At 40.0% G+C, this 15897-nt stretch overlaps 1 protein-coding gene across 7 annotated transcripts in view; it reads right to left on the reverse strand.

Moving 5' to 3' along the window:
- The window catches only part of mib1 (MIB E3 ubiquitin protein ligase 1), an 87789-nt gene that overhangs the window by 15322 nt on the left and 56570 nt on the right, over positions 1-15897 (reverse strand). For all 7 annotated transcript variants that reach the window (XM_056264617.1, XM_056264606.1, XM_056264584.1 and 4 more), the window contains exons 13-15: positions 13410-13542; positions 10595-10681; positions 9900-10058 (exon numbers count right to left, since the gene is read on the reverse strand). In XM_056264617.1, the coding sequence (XP_056120592.1) occupies positions 9900-10058; positions 10595-10681; positions 13410-13542 (379 nt within the window). The remainder of the gene's footprint in view (positions 1-9899; positions 10059-10594; positions 10682-13409; positions 13543-15897) is intronic.

Genomic DNA, 15897 nt, shown 5'->3' on the forward strand with positions numbered 1-15897 from the left:
AGAGTTTATAGCTTGACAAAAGCACAATGTTGTGTTTTATTGCAAGTGTACACAAATATAAGTAAACACTTTGCAGTTTGAATAATGTCCTGTATGAACAAAAGGACGGAGTATGTTTTTATGTCTACATTGTTCAATTACGCCACACACACACACACACACACAAACACACACACACACACACACACACACACACACTATTTTTCTAATCAGATCAGGCAAGTAATATTCTGTCTTGTCTCTTAAAAAAACAATATATATATATTTATGTATATATATATATATATATATGTGTGTGTGTGTGTGTGTGTTTGTGTGTGTATATATATAAATATAGCTGCGAGCAGCGATGAAAGGGCCAAAGCCGGCGGCACCGCCACCCCGGTTATAGCGCCACCAACTGGCAGCAGGAAGTCTGTCACTTTCAAAAAGCTTTGAAATCACCTGATTGCTTCAAACTTCACTACTATGATGTAAACACACGGCAGATGTAGACCTGGATGTAGACCTGACCTTTCAGAAGGTTGCTCTCGCATACTTTGTGGTTGATATGTGCCCTCAATGCACACTTTTGCAGAGCCCACACTGATACAAGCTCTACAGCACACTTCTTTTCGACAGTCAAAGCAGGGTTACGTTTTTGCACGTCGTGCACAATAACCCTAAAGGCACCAGGGTGGCGCTGCCACCGGCTTTATATATATATATATATATATATATATATATATATATATATATAAATATAGCTGCGAGCAGCGATGAAGGGCCAAAGCCGGTGGTACCGCCACCCCGGTGCCTTTAGGTAACTAAAGGCACCGGGGTTGCGGTGCCACCGGCTTGGGCCCGTAATCGCTGCTCGCAGCTATATTTCTTATTATTTTTCTGCTACCTTTTGGACACTTTTGGAGGCCTTAACATGCTCAAAAACTCCTGAAACTTTGCACACTGGTCAGAACCCGCGGCCATCAGGGCCGGGCTGAAGATGGTACCCGGGTGTGGCAGGGGGGCTCGACAGCGCCCCCTGGAACGGGGTCCGAAAACATGGTCCATAAATCAAACACGCTTGCATGTAATAATATGAAACTCGGTACACATGTAGATCTCCTCGTTTCATATATACTTCACACTCTTACTTTTTACCCCAGCCCAACAGGAAGTCGGCTATTTAGGGTTGTTGGTAAAACACACGCAATGGAATGTGAAATACTCCTCCTAGAGAATTCAAACAAACGGCACGAAACTCGGTCAGCATGAAGTCAAGACATTGAGGATGAAAGTTTGCGAGGGGATTTTTGATATCTCGAACGGTTTGGCCGTGGCGAGGAAACAAAATTATGGCGAGAAACGTGAAACAGGAAGTGTGTCATAACTACTGCATACATTAACTGATCTTGATGAAACTTCACCAGTGTGTTCGTTGTAAGAGCCCGATCACATGGATGTGACTATTGTGAGTCAAAGTTATAGCGCCACCAACTGGCAGAAGGAAGTGTGTCACTTCCTAAATGCTTTGAAATCACCCTCTTATTTTTACCCGATTTGCTTCAAACTTCACTACTATAATGTAAACACACGGCAGATGTAGACCTGTGAATGGATTCTTGATATCTTAGATACTGTTGTCGTGGCAACGCATCAAACTTTAATATTCTTTTTTTATGCTTTTGAGACTCTTAGCATGCCTGAAATTGCTTAAAATTGCATGAAACTCGACAGACACATCTCATTTATTAGCCAGTAGACATGTGCAAAGTTTCAGAAACGGGCGTGTTGAGGGCTCAGTAGCGCCACCTTTTGTCAAAAGTGGGGAGATTAATTTTATCTACAGTAATAAAAATCGGTATGTGTATTGTTCTCCTCCAGCCAGACAAGTTTCTAATTTACACTCAATAGCTCCAACCAACAGGAAGTCAGATATTTTGGTTTGAAAATTGTCATTTTATGTCTCTCTCTCTCTCTGAGCCTACGTCTCTGTGTGTGTGTGTGTCTGTGAGTGTGGGGAGGGGGAGGGGGGCTAGATTAACCATTTGACTGCTGTGTTGTTTGGCCTGCATTAAAAAAGAAAATAAATGTCTTACGCCTTGTATTTTTTAAATAAGTTGTATTAATAAGTAAAGGCATATAACCAGTTGAATTGTAGTGCATTGAAAATAGTTTTATATAATTAGTTTATTAATTAAATTAACTTGGTCCATAAACTTCGTCAGAAAATTTGGTCCATAAATCAAACACACTTGCATGTAATATTATGAAACTCGGTATATAGATCTCATCGGGCCAAACAACTTTAAGCCAGCCCAACAGGAAGTGGGCTATTTTTGTCTTAATGTGGATGTTTTGCAAAACCAGGCTCTACATTTTTACCCACTCCTCTTAAGTGGTTTATTTTATTCCCACCAAACTTTTTCAACATGATGAAAATACATTAAAGAAGCATAATTGTGAATATCTATTGAATATCTCTAATTGTTTTGCTATGGCGAGGGATTAAAATCATGTAAAAAAAAAATAAACACTAAAAGCCTCATATCTTCTAAAAATTTAATTATACACCATTTATTTCTAGATAAAATTATACAAATATCACAACTAAACCCATTTTATTCTTGTTTTCAATTTAAGAGTAATGTACAAGTTTAAAAACAGCCAGGATGCACTATTCAGTTAAAAAAATAAATATATCAAATAATACATAGGGCTATACTGCCCTCTTGTGTTCAAAATCAGGTAGGCCTATTGTATTTAAATATATTAGGTAGCCTATGTGACTCCGAGAATATTTTCTCACCGGTTATTTGACGTGTAAAACGTGTTAAATCGCTAAGTTAAAAGTGAAAGTAAAGTAAGGACGTCCGCACGGACATTTATAGTGGTGGCGCTCACAGTGCGCTCGAATGAATTTCTATGGAAGTAGAAATGAAAAAACATTCGCTCTGTTTTGCTCGCTCGTCGCCATGGACGCGCACCGTTATGAATTCCAGTGCAGCCGCATACTTTTTAGTGTCACTAAAATTAGCGCCATATCGGGGACCGATTGCTTCCGGTTTTCAGGGAAAAGACAACAACAAAAGAGTAAATGACAGATTCGCTTATATAGGCGCTTTTACACAAAATATTCCGTCATAATTTTTCCAGTCAGCTCTTCACTCTCGTGATTAATGAATTTTGACTCCTGTTGCTGATCTTTGCTGCAACTTTCGTTCTGCTCACAATTTAGTAAGCAAATACGTTCAAGTTTTAATTGTAGTGACTAAATGATTTTATTATACACACACCAAATTGACGGTGGGGGGCCATGGTATATTTAAATCTGCCAATTGTAATATCTGCTGGGCACCCCTAGTCTAGTCTTATTAAATGTATGCTTCATCTTTCATTTTTAATTTGTAAATTTGATCAATAAATTCAATTATTTAGAATAATAAGACACTATATGGCTGTTACTCTAGGTAGGGGTGATCAAATTAAATCGTTTACACTGAAAAATAACAATGCATTAAATAATGTGAGATTGTTTTAAATATGAGTTGGAAAGAATGATACTTTTAAACATAACACTAAACCGTCATTAGGTGTCGCCAGGCGACCGTCTTAATGAGTGAGTCATTGATTCATTCGTTCAAATGATTCGTTCGAACGACTGAGTCATTCATGAATGAGACAATACATGTTTATGGATTGGTCATTGAATCTTTGAGTCAATCGATTCGTTCAAAATGCTGAATCATTGTGTCTCTTACAGCGACAAGAGTTTAACCCTTGTTCAAGTTTAAGGCCTTGTCTTTTTGGATATATATCTTTTTTTTAAATTCCAAAATATGCATACAACCCATATATTTTAAATGTATCGTTTGCTTTAAATTAAATTAAGATTGTATGTTTGGTAATTTAACCTGAGATGAATGTGCTATATTTCAGATCAATATATTTGTTTTCCTTAAAATTTGAACTAACACTAACTTTATTCTCATCTGAATTATAAATAACTTATTCCTGTATAAAATAAAAACACATTAGAATTTTCTTTTTTAATCAATGTAGAATGTGTAATTGAAAAATAAACAGATTAGGGCTCTGAGGACAATAAATGAAAATCAATGCGATATGGTGAATGTCCAAAAGATGGCTCCCACAGACTGTTTTAAATGGGGTTGGATAAATATTTTTTGCTTTTAGACAGTGTGTGCGTGTGATTTTAGTTGGGTGACAGTTGTAGGTTACAGTTTGACAAGAGTTTATAGTTTGACAAAAGCACTTTGTTGTGTTTTATTGCGAGTGTACACAAATATAAGTAAACACTTTGCAGTTTGAATGATGTCCTCTATGAACAAAATGACGGAGTATGTTTTTATGTGTAACAGTTCAATCGCACCCGCACCCGCACCCGCACCTCACCCACACACACACACAGACACACAGACACACACACACACACACACACACACACACACACACACACATATTGAAACCTGAGTGAAGTACAAAGCCCATAATGAAGAATAGTTTAGCATCCAAATACATCGCAAATGTTGAAACAGTTTGATTCTAATGAGAGAGTTACGTGAGCCAAACACCACCTACTTTCACTTTCGCTTTCAATTATTTCGGTTATTTCTTAATTATAGTTTTTTTTTATTCTTGTTCTGTTCTGAATATCATTAAATTTAAAGAATTGCTTGTGTAATATTTTGAGTGTATCATCAAAACAGATTAATTCTCTCGGTTTAGTGATTCCCTAGTTATTTTTTTATTGTTTTCATTGTTCTAATCCGGTAAGGCAAGTGATATATATATATATATATTTTTTTTTATTTTTTTATATATATATATAATTTATATATATATATATATATATATATATATATATATATATATAAATATAGCTGCGAGCAGCGATGAAGGGCCAAAGCCGGCGGCACCGCCACCCCGGTGCCTTTAGGTAACTAAAGGAACCGGGGTTGCGGTGCCACCGGCTTGGGCCCGTAATCGCTGCTCGCAGCTATATTTAATCTTATTTTTGTTTCCCCACCTCTCCGTGTTAATTTGACATGTTTAATAACTGTTAGTTTAAAAAAAAAAACTCCCTTGTGACTGTAACCTTGTCGTGGTAAGGGAGCTTGTGTACCTCAATGAACCCTGAGAGCTATGCCGGTGGGAGGCAACTCCAGGCTTTACCAACCTGGACAGGTCATGGGTGAGGAGTCAGACAAAACACAGTCAAACTACCTCTCTTGACAGAGTCTCTTGAGGAACCCAATACATTTCTATGAGAACATGTATCATTTAAAGATCCACATGGCGGGCGGCAGTAATCCTGAAAAATTGCCACCATCTTGAAATTTTATGTTGCTGTGGGCGGTTTCTTGTCAAATGACCCTTTGAGACAGCTCATAGCAATTTTCATGCTTGAATCACCAACTAAATGATTTCTTAAGCCTACTTGCTCCACTAAGGTGGTGGCCATCTTGAAAAATGGCCACCATCTTGAAAGTTCAAGTAGCTGTGGGTGGCTTATTGTCTAGTGACCATCAGAGACTGCTCATGCCAATTTTCATGCTTGTATCACCAAATAAAGCAACTGCTCCACTAAGGTGTCGGCCATCTTGAAAAATGTCGGCCATCTTGAAATTTTTAGTGGCTCGGACAATTTTCTTGGTCAAGTGACCCATGGAGACTGCTCATGCCAATTTTCACGCTTGTATCATAAACTGAGCGATTATATCACTTAGCCGCTCCACTAACAGTCACACAGAATATGATAAATGGAAGCTAAACCAAACTTGCTTGACGTGCCTCAGACAAGCTTGCCAAACATGAGGAATTGGTCCTCGTGCGTCAAGCAGACATTTTTAAGCGTTCGAGCTCAAAAGCGATCGTGCCGCTTCAGAAGGCCTGGATTAAACGGTTCAATTCATACGGTTACATTTACTAAGTCTTTATTAAGTTTTGGTTGAGTGGCCTTTCAATAGAGCGACAGAAATCACTCAGGTTTCATTAAAAATATCTTCCATTTGTGTTTCAAAGATGGATAAAAGTCTTATGGGTTTGGAACAAAATAAGGATGAGTAATTGAAGACAATTTAAATTTTTGGGTAAGCTAAACCTTTAAGGTAAACAAAGTTGGGTATTTGTCCTAATACCAGAGAAGAACACATCAGTAGACATTTAGTGCATTAAATAGGAGTTTTTAATGAAATGTTATGTTGTGGGTGGTTACTAGGGTGTAGAAACAGCAAGCTGTTCTGGGCTTTTTTTTTCTTTTTCTTTAGAGATGTTGCTATGCAATTGTTCTGAGTTTTTTCTTACTGGCCAAGTCAAGTGTCAAACACCCAAGTTTCTAGATATGTCTCGGGTTCCTTCTTCAATGCAAGATTTTATCAATGTTATCATTCACTAGGTAAAAAAAATAAAATAAATAAATAAATTCACTTAACTGACATCACTGTTAAGCAACATAAGCAAAACTCTCAGTGATGCTCGTCTTAAACGGCAATAAAAGATTAGCAATTGACTTTTGCTTAAAGAAACACAAGAGCCCCACTCATGTCCATGATGTAATGTTGAATGTTGGTTCAACAGATTCAACTGAAGTGATGAAAAGCTATGGACCATATTGAGATGAAAGTGGGCAGACTTCTGCATACTGATGGCCTCAGTGGAGTGTTTTAAATGGATGGCTCGACTCTCCATCTGCTGCATGCGGTAAGTGTGATGGTTTGATAGGGAGAGAGATTTGTCACACTGTTTGTGTTAATAAATGGCAGACTGCTGGCCTGGAAGCAGCCTCCTGTCACACAACGCTTGATTTACGACAGCCGTGGGGGTGGCGATGATGTGAACTGGCGGGGCTGGGGTCAGGCGTAAGAAGAAACTACAAAGGCAGTAACAGATAGGGTGCACGGGACCGGCATCGTCAGTCTGTCTGGTGTCAGACGTTATGGTTGGACTTTCTGACAGTTGATCCAGTGTGTATTGATAGCATAATGTGTTAATGAAGATAAAGAAACGCTGCGGGATGGGAGGTCACCGATAAGTGCTGTGGGATGCCTGAGAAACAATGGCACTGATGGGAGATTTACAGCAGCAGCACTCGAGAGAAAACATGCAGATCAGTTGTGATGTGATCTATCAGCTGTCCCAAATAAGCCCCGCCCTCTTTTTTTGTCTACCAAAATAAACAGCCAAAAACTAAATCCACAACTAAGTCTGAATCCACTTTTGCCATTTTTACAACGGGAAAAATGGTCTGCGCACCCGGCGCATGGTCTTAAAGGGTTGTCCCTATTCTCTTAATGAGTAATGGGTGTGTTTTGGGCGTAACGTGCAAGCGGAAAGACTGAACGCTTCTCTAGCGAGCGCGCGAGAGGTAAAAGCGTGCATGCAGAACATCTACGGGACAAAGTGTACGTGCGTTGTGGACCCGCCTATAGGCGCATTTTACTAATGCGCCCTTTAAAATAACAAAAAATATATTGCGTCATTGACTTTAGACCAGGTTTCAGCTGGTCAATGGCGCAGTCTATTTCAGTTGCCTCAAAATAGCAACGCACCAATAATGCGCCTGAACACACCTCGTTTTCAGACCAGCACGCAAATGGGCGCAAATGCATTTGCTATTTAAACAATGTGGCACAGGACGTGAAAATGATAACTGCGTTGGGCTGAAACTATCAAAAAACACTTGCGTCGCGCTTGGCGCTGCATTGCGACGAGTGTATGATAGGGTCCTAATTGTTAACTATTGGCGCTTTTCCACTACACAGTACCAGCTCGCCTCGGCTCGGCTCGCCTTTGTTTGGTTTTCCACTGTGTAAAAGTTGTACCTGTACCTGCTTTCGGGTACTTTTTTTCGTACCACCTCCGGCGAGGTTCTAAGCGAGCTGAGGCGATACTAAAATGTGACGTGAAAACAATGCCGACTGCTGATTGGTCAGCGAGAATCGTCACTATTCACTGCGTCATCATTGCACGCGCCAGATGGAGTATCCAGAATAACCCCGCCATTTTTAAATAGTTTGGCCAGAGATAGTTACTAAACTTACTACTAGGCAACTCGGAAGAATACGCCGTGGTCAAACAAGGAGGTGCAGACATTCCTTTGTTTGGTTGCCGAAGAGAGGATCCAGCGAGAGCTTGATGGGGCAACGAGGAACGTAAGGCGTCGCTATGACGACCAGGTACTATTTGTGGCGGTACTTTCTGCAATGGAAAACGGAGCGAAAAGCGAGCCGAGGCGAGTCGAGTCAAGCTGGTACTGGTAATGGAAAAGCACCACATATTGCTAGTCGTCTTAAGTCATACAATAGCTTTGTGTGAAGAATAGACAGAAATTTAAGTAATTATTCACTGAAACTTTGTGAACTAACTGTTCTTTTGAAACCTTTTCAGGTAATTGGCAAGTAACTGACCATTTTCAGTTACAGATGACCTACCCCATTTAAGGGCAGTGTCTCAAAACCTGCAGACAGTAAACCATTAAATATAACTGTACGAGCAGGAAAGCTGTAATGAGTTGTTAGCTGACAGTGTGACATCATGTCAAGACATGGCAGGTTTCGCTCACTGGTGGTCTGTATGAAGTGCTTACTCTCTATACTGTCACATTCAGGACCATTTACCTGAGACCACAGTATTCATTGCATTTTAAATCGGCCCTGATAGAGCCCATAGGCTTGGTAATTTGATTGCCATCGTTGTGCCAATGCATTACGGAGAGTGCTGTCTCCTAAAGCTGTCTTCTTTCTGCTTCCTCTCCACCCACTCAATTTCACACAAATATATGCAATCCCACAGAAGGGGAAGGGATAATCAGGGGAGAATGTCTCACCCGAAGGATCGTGTGGTGTACAGGACGTCGTACAGCAGTGGAACTGTGGCTCATTGGGCCAGTAACTCATGTGACAGCAGGGAAATGGTTCTTATAGCAGAGTGCGATCTATCATTGTTAACACAGGGAAAAGCCTGAGAGTATCTACACTGCCTCAGTGTTTAGGACTGATCTTAGGGCTCTTTTTAGAGACATGAGTCTTGATGTAAGCGTTGAGTTAGTTTGGATGGTATGAAAGTAGCTTTCCACATTTGGAAATTGTGGTTCAAGGTGATTTTGGATATGGTAGCTCCTGGTCATACTTACATGTCCAAGTAAAGTGTGTTTGATGGTTCATGGTGCCGTTTTTTTTAAGTTTTTTTTTTTTAAGATGCTACAATTGTTCATTTTGTCCTTGACTATTAAACATATCTGAAGGCCCCTGTGTGAGTTTGCACAGACACCACATTGGTAAAGCGCACATTTGTGTTTTTAAGCCTCTGAGATGCATACTGCAATAAGACAGAATGTATCTGTAGGGCCCTATGATTTTAGCCATGCGGAAAATGTGTACAGATTTGCAGAATCCAATCATAAAACTGGAATTTACAGTATATCACAGAATGTCATGTAACTGGCCAATTTTTGATGAAAAATTAAAAGGGCTGTATACTTAATCTAATCGTGATATGGACTATGAATATTGAAGTGTATAAAAAACCCTGCTGTTTAATTATGAAGTCTGTATGTTCTGCACAGCATAGGGCCCTAAAAATGTCATTTTTATTATTGCAATTAATTCAGCATGCTTTTTGATTACTAAAATTGAATTTAACCATTGAAATGGAAAATCCAGAAAATTTTAAATGGTACAAATGGAATTTGGGAATATTTAAACAGATTTTATAGGGACCAATATAAGTAGTCTTTAATATGTGTATGATTTTTTTTAATAAACAGAATTAATTTAAAATACCAATTATTCCTTGTGGATCAATTCAGAAAAACTGAAAATGTGTACTACATCACGTTCTGTTAATCGGAAGCTTTTATTGAGAGCACCTGTACAGTTTATATAGTTCTCTGTACATACTGTGTTTTTGGAAGGCTCCCAGGGTTCCACTTTGCTGACGTCCTGCATGTCCTGAAGTTGTCGCAGCTGGGACAGAGTGTGGTGACGCAGGGCCTCGTGCAGCGGCGTGTCTCCGTCCTTGTCTTGCACGTCTAACTTCGCCTCGGCTCGCACCAAGAGCTGGACACAAACACCGAGACTAAATGTAACCAGTGTGTTCTCAGTCATGGTAGATATAATTATGCTCATGTTAATCGATGCGGACGAAACAAGACAACTATGACATCTGAAGCACAGGTGTCAAATTTCATCATGCATGTATAATGTTTGAGACAAAAAAAAAAAACATTTTTGTTTGATCATTAAGTGAAATATTTCTCAACAGACCATGCCATTACAGAAGTTTTGAAAAGAGGAGAGTTGCACTGCTCTTATATGACCACACGATGGCGCTTTCGATTCTATTGATTCCTCCTTCACCACCCCCGCTCCCCGTACCTCTCCTGGCGTAGTCCAGATTGCTCGGGACTAAATGAAGGGGATAAATCTGCAGCAGAACTCCCTGCATTTAAATCTTAAGCCGGGGCACTTAGCTACATTGCTTCATCAATGCGTTTGTGTTGAGTGGGACGCCAGATCGCTGGGTGAGGGGTGCAGACATCAAACATTGAAGGCAAATGAAGAGAACAGAACAGGAGGAAGACAGAGCCACTTACTCGCACTATCTGGGTGTGCTGACGCTCGACCGCAAGGTGCAATGCCGTCTGCTGGTTAACGTTCTGTACGTCCAAATTAGCATTTCCCTATGGAGAGAGAAAGAGCAAATCAATCGGTTGACCTGAGAAATATAAATGGTTTAAACTTGAACAACTATGATATACGCATTTATATAGATGCTATTAGATAAGATGCCTTACAAAGCAAAACAAAGTGATTGTGCGTATTTGTTCATTTACATTCCACTTTTTTTAAATGTTCAATAACAGTCAGTGTCCGTTTCACTTCTCATCCACTGAAGATAAATCGGTGCTCATGAGGATGCCTTCGAGTCCCATAGGTTGTGTTAAGAAATGTGAGCTAATGGTGATTGGTATTCAGATATTCCCTGACTGAACCCCCATAGCAGCATCTCTCTGCATTACTGCAGTGCAGCTCTACTGTGGTTCGCAGGCTGAGGCTTAAGTCACTGGTGTGAACCTTTTCTTTGTCTCTCCCTCTCTTCCCTCATGGCAGGTACTTGACAAAGGGCTGCACTGAGCCAGCACAGCAGTCTCATAACACTGCTGGAATGTTGCAATAACGTTGTTACTGTGTCGCGGCATAACGCTGAGCCACAGTGTCACGCTGCACTGTGGCGTAGGAGGTAAGGAGCTATGGAGAATCCTGCATTTTTAAGACAGTGATGCAAGTTTAGGGACAGGTCAACTGGAGACCAGTCTTCTTCAATTCAAGAATTTAATTAGCATTAAAAAAAATTGTCATTAATAACTTCATAATTACATCTGATGATTTTGAGCTCGCAAATATTTGAAAGGGAATTAAAGGGAAACCTGCCACTCGCGTGAGATCATAGCTAATGCAAATGGCAACGATCCAACAATCCAATCAATTTCCGTTGGAAAAAAAACAAGTCCAAGCCTACTTTTTTTTTTCTTGTTCGAGATGCTGTTTTACTTGGATATACCTCACAATAGGGACAAAAAGACTATCATAACTTCTGTTTTTAAGAGTCATTATGACAAGAGGTGCACTGGTCGACCAGCCATAAATCAGAACCGGACGGTCTTTGCAATAAACATGCTCGGCAACCGGTTTCTTGTTTTATTTCGGACTTGCACACAAACTGCATTGCAATAATAGGCCAAAACGTCATTTGTGTGGAAATATTACGAGGTCTGTAAACAGGACGTTAACAGGCCAGAGACGGGATACGCTGAAGACCGACGCAAAGAGGAGAGGAGAGCACAGATACTTCACCAGCAAGTTTGTGCTGCTCAAAATATTGGAAGAAAAATATAAATATTGAATTGGGGGGAGGAGATTTATATGAATAATATAACTCTGAAGGGAACTACCTGTCTTCAGGAAAGTTGATGGCATTTTCTTTTCCTTTTGCTTCTGTATAATGCCATTGCCCATTAAAGAAGTGTTTAGAAGTGCAGCTGCTTTCGTTTACAGCGGTAACTCTAAGCGCCACCTTCTGTCAGAGAGTGAATTTACCTTTTCATTGAGCAGGTATGTTTTATGTAGCATAATTACACAAAGCTAAAGTCAGACCATACTGTTTTTGCTTTAAAGTCCCCCTGTAGTCAATAATTGTATCCCTTAAATATCATCTTTAATCACCAAAATGACATTTAAAAAACAATTCCTGTAAAAAGAATTTCTTCATACCGTAAAATAGCTTCAATGTAACACTACACCCTTGCTTCATTTAGTATGCCCGAATCTCCAGCTCAGAGATCCACTTGGTCAACTTTACTGTAGTAAACGCTGCCCAATGGTTTCGTGCTTTACAATGTCGGACACATAACAGTAATTAATAAATTAGCCTTTTGCTTGACTGCGTTATCAAACAGCTAATAATGTGTAGCTACTGCTACACAAACCATGTTCCTGTTCGCTATCTCAGTCTGCCTTCTAAAAATCAGTATCCTTAGAAACGCTTTGAACAACTCAGAACGTCAATGGAGAAAGGCATAGTTCATCATAACATCGTTACATACATTATATACAAAATTAATCCGCTATAATGCTAAATGTACACGATTTTTCATATCAACTGAAAAATATAGCGGAATAACCTGACATCTCTCGAGACTCCCCTGCTTCGCTGTTAATGATATGCTAAAGCCCGCCCGCACATTGACCTGAATGGTTACAAGGTGGTTTGTGACGTCAGAAACACCAGCGATTTAAAATCTTTGCTTCACTGCAGTTTTAAGGAGAAAATATTTAGTAATGGTATTGACTTACGACTTTGCACATGGTTTGTCTTAAAGCATATTAAAAACACCACACAGACATATAAACAACTTTAAAAACTTGATTTTCACCACAGGGGGACTTCCGTGCAAATTATACAATCTAATTCAAATAAAAAACAACTGGTTATGTTGCATGTGTGTAGCATCTTTGTTTGGATCATGGTTAAAATGCAGTGGTTGCCTCTAATTTCAAATGTTTACAGATATTATTTTGTTTATGACCAGTTTAAGCTGTAATAGAGCAAAAATAAAAATAAAAATGGGGGCAACCTGTATCAGAATCGGCCCATTTGCTTAAAAAAAAAAAAAAAGGCAATTTGATTCGGCCATGAATAATCATGATCGGTGCATCCCTAATTATGACTGACCTACTTCAATGAGAGCTGGGTAACAAGTGAACTTTCTCAGCTCTTCTGCACCCCTGATGACATTAACTGCATCAATTATCCACCTGAATCATAATCTGCAGGATACAGTACAGGGTCTCCAGGATGGGTCCTTTCGTACAGTGCAATGTGTGCGTGTGCATGTTAGAACTGCTGACCTGGTGGACTAGAAGCTCTGCCACCTCCACGTGGTTGTTGAGGGCGGCCAGGTGAAGCGCAGTGTAACCATCATCCTTTTTCTCATCCACTATCCATGGCCGTGGCAATTTGGACAGCAGCACCCGCATAGCACTGCAAAACAAAGATGAGAATACAAATCTTAGCATTTGAAAAGATGAACTAATAAACATGTAATTAGTGCGACGGCTTCCTTGGATGTGGTTAGACTGAAGGGCGCATAAAGGCAACTGAAGTCAGGAACATAACCATAACAATAAAAACTGAAAGCATACCACAAATCAACAGGGAACGACAAACCGTTTTCTACCAGCTTTTCAGATCAGCAGGTAAGAGCACAGCATACATCCATAACGCAGAGGTTAAAACAGAAAGCTGATCAAGAGTTGATGCAGCACCAGCAATAAGATAGTTGCCTGTCCTGGAGAAACTAGCGTTCAACGTCAAAAAACGAGTAAACTAGAAAACTAGTGTAGAGAATATATGACCGCCACAGACTAGCTGGAATACAGGCAGAATGATGACAGCGTGCGAGAAGAGAGGAAGGGGCAAGTAATGGGTTGCAGTAATAAACTACTAAAGGGTAATGAGGGGTAATAGTGCAATGATTATTATGAGGAAGAATATAATTTTCTTGTATTTGGTGATACTTAAATATGTAAATAGTAGAAACATACATACTTGGAAGTTACAGTAATGATCCATCATGAAAACCACTGAGTGCTTTTTCAACTTAATAACATTTGGTCAAGGTAAGCTATTTAAAACATCTTAAAAATGTCTAATAAAAAAAATAAAAAAAACAGTACATTGATCAATGTGCCACATAATGTCTGATTTATCTGTCCAGTACTTGAATAGCATCCCTAGTAAATGCATATGAATGTAAAACAAAAGGAAACAAATAAGTAATACAGATAAAACAGCCACTATAGAGGTCATGCCATCCATCCAACCCTATCAAACCTCCGAAAGACTGACAAAATCAAGGAAATTGCGAATCACTTTATGCATTGCTCATCTGGTTATTCACAGTACTCAAGAACAAATGCGGGGTTAGTATTCTCAAATGTCTTTAAATGTTAAGGTTGTTCTTGAGGTGTCATTGGTGGAATGTAATGAGAAGAAATAAGTGAAGAGGCTTCTAAAAGAAGAGAGAATGGAAAAAAAGAAAGAAATTGATGAATGTAATTTCAGAGATGAGGTGGATTTGTGGAAGCCTCTGGAGTGCTGATTTTTGCTGCAGGGTGAATTCTGGTAAATCCAAAGCTGGTATCTAGTTTCTTAGGTAGTGCGGAGAGAGAGAGAGCATCAGCTCAGTACACATTTGGAGCGCTGTGCAGCAAAGCAGCTGTACTGCAGTGTACACAGCATGCACATACACACAGCCCTGAAACATCTTTACACCTGCAATGCTCATGGAGTGTTGGAGTCTGTGGACATGCTCCTTAAGTTACTGATCATCTTGTGCATAAGTTCAAGTCAATTTGATTATCGGCACAGTGAGGAAAGTAAGGAAAACCAATGTTTTGAGTGCATCAAGTCGTACAACAATAGATGCATTCTGGTGCAAGACAAGATTTGGTGATGGACTCCTACCTTCAGAAAGGTACAGGAAATGGCCTGGCACTGGTGCACTCCTGTGTTGGTAGCAATAATAAGGATTGGTGCCAATAAGGTGCTGGCATTGTGAGTGGTGAGCAGATGCGGCATTAGATTGACAGGCTGCCTGCCACGGTGGTAGAAATGGGCAGGCATTAATATTAATGCAGCTTGCTGGCACTACTGCATTGCAGTCAACTTTTTTTTGAGGAGGAGTTCAAAGAACACTAAACATATGCAGTCTATGGGACAAACCCCTTGCAATTCCTTCCTGGAACTGATTTGCTCTACTGTGAGCAAAGGAAAATGCAGATGATGAATGGCTTGTTTTTGGTGGCAAACCTTTATAGGGATTTGATATCGACCTGAGGTAGGTAAACAGTTGCCATTTAAGAGCTAAAGAACAAGGCTCAGAGGACACAACGTGACTGAAGTAGCAGTCTGAACGCCAAAATGAACATGGGGGCAAATGTAGAACTGAAAGAAAGTGGAAAAAGCAAGATGAGAAGTAAGGTGAAGGAAAAGCAAGAACTGGGTCATCCTGTGAGATACGAAGATCCCTCAGGAGTACGCCAACAGGGCCTGTTGTCTCCGGTAGCCTCATGGTAATTTGTCATAGACCTGGAGCTTACTGTTACTAGGAAGGGAAATGGCTAACGCTACCTTACTGTAGTGGTTCCCAACCCTGGTTCTGGTCCACCGCCCCCCACACAAATTATATGTGGGCCTGGATAAGGTGAACCAGTTAACTCTGGTTACACTGGAATAAGCACCAATTTTTATGATCAAGACCTCAAGACTATAAAGTTGTGATGGTTTGCTGGCACCATCTCTTGGCAAACACTGTGGGTGAGACACTAAGTTCAT

Source organism: Rhinichthys klamathensis, unplaced genomic scaffold (genome assembly GCF_029890125.1).
Source record: "Rhinichthys klamathensis goyatoka isolate OS25496 unplaced genomic scaffold, OSU_Roscu_1.1 h1tg000011l_1, whole genome shotgun sequence".
Classification (NCBI taxonomy): domain Eukaryota; kingdom Metazoa; phylum Chordata; class Actinopteri; order Cypriniformes; family Leuciscidae; genus Rhinichthys; species Rhinichthys klamathensis.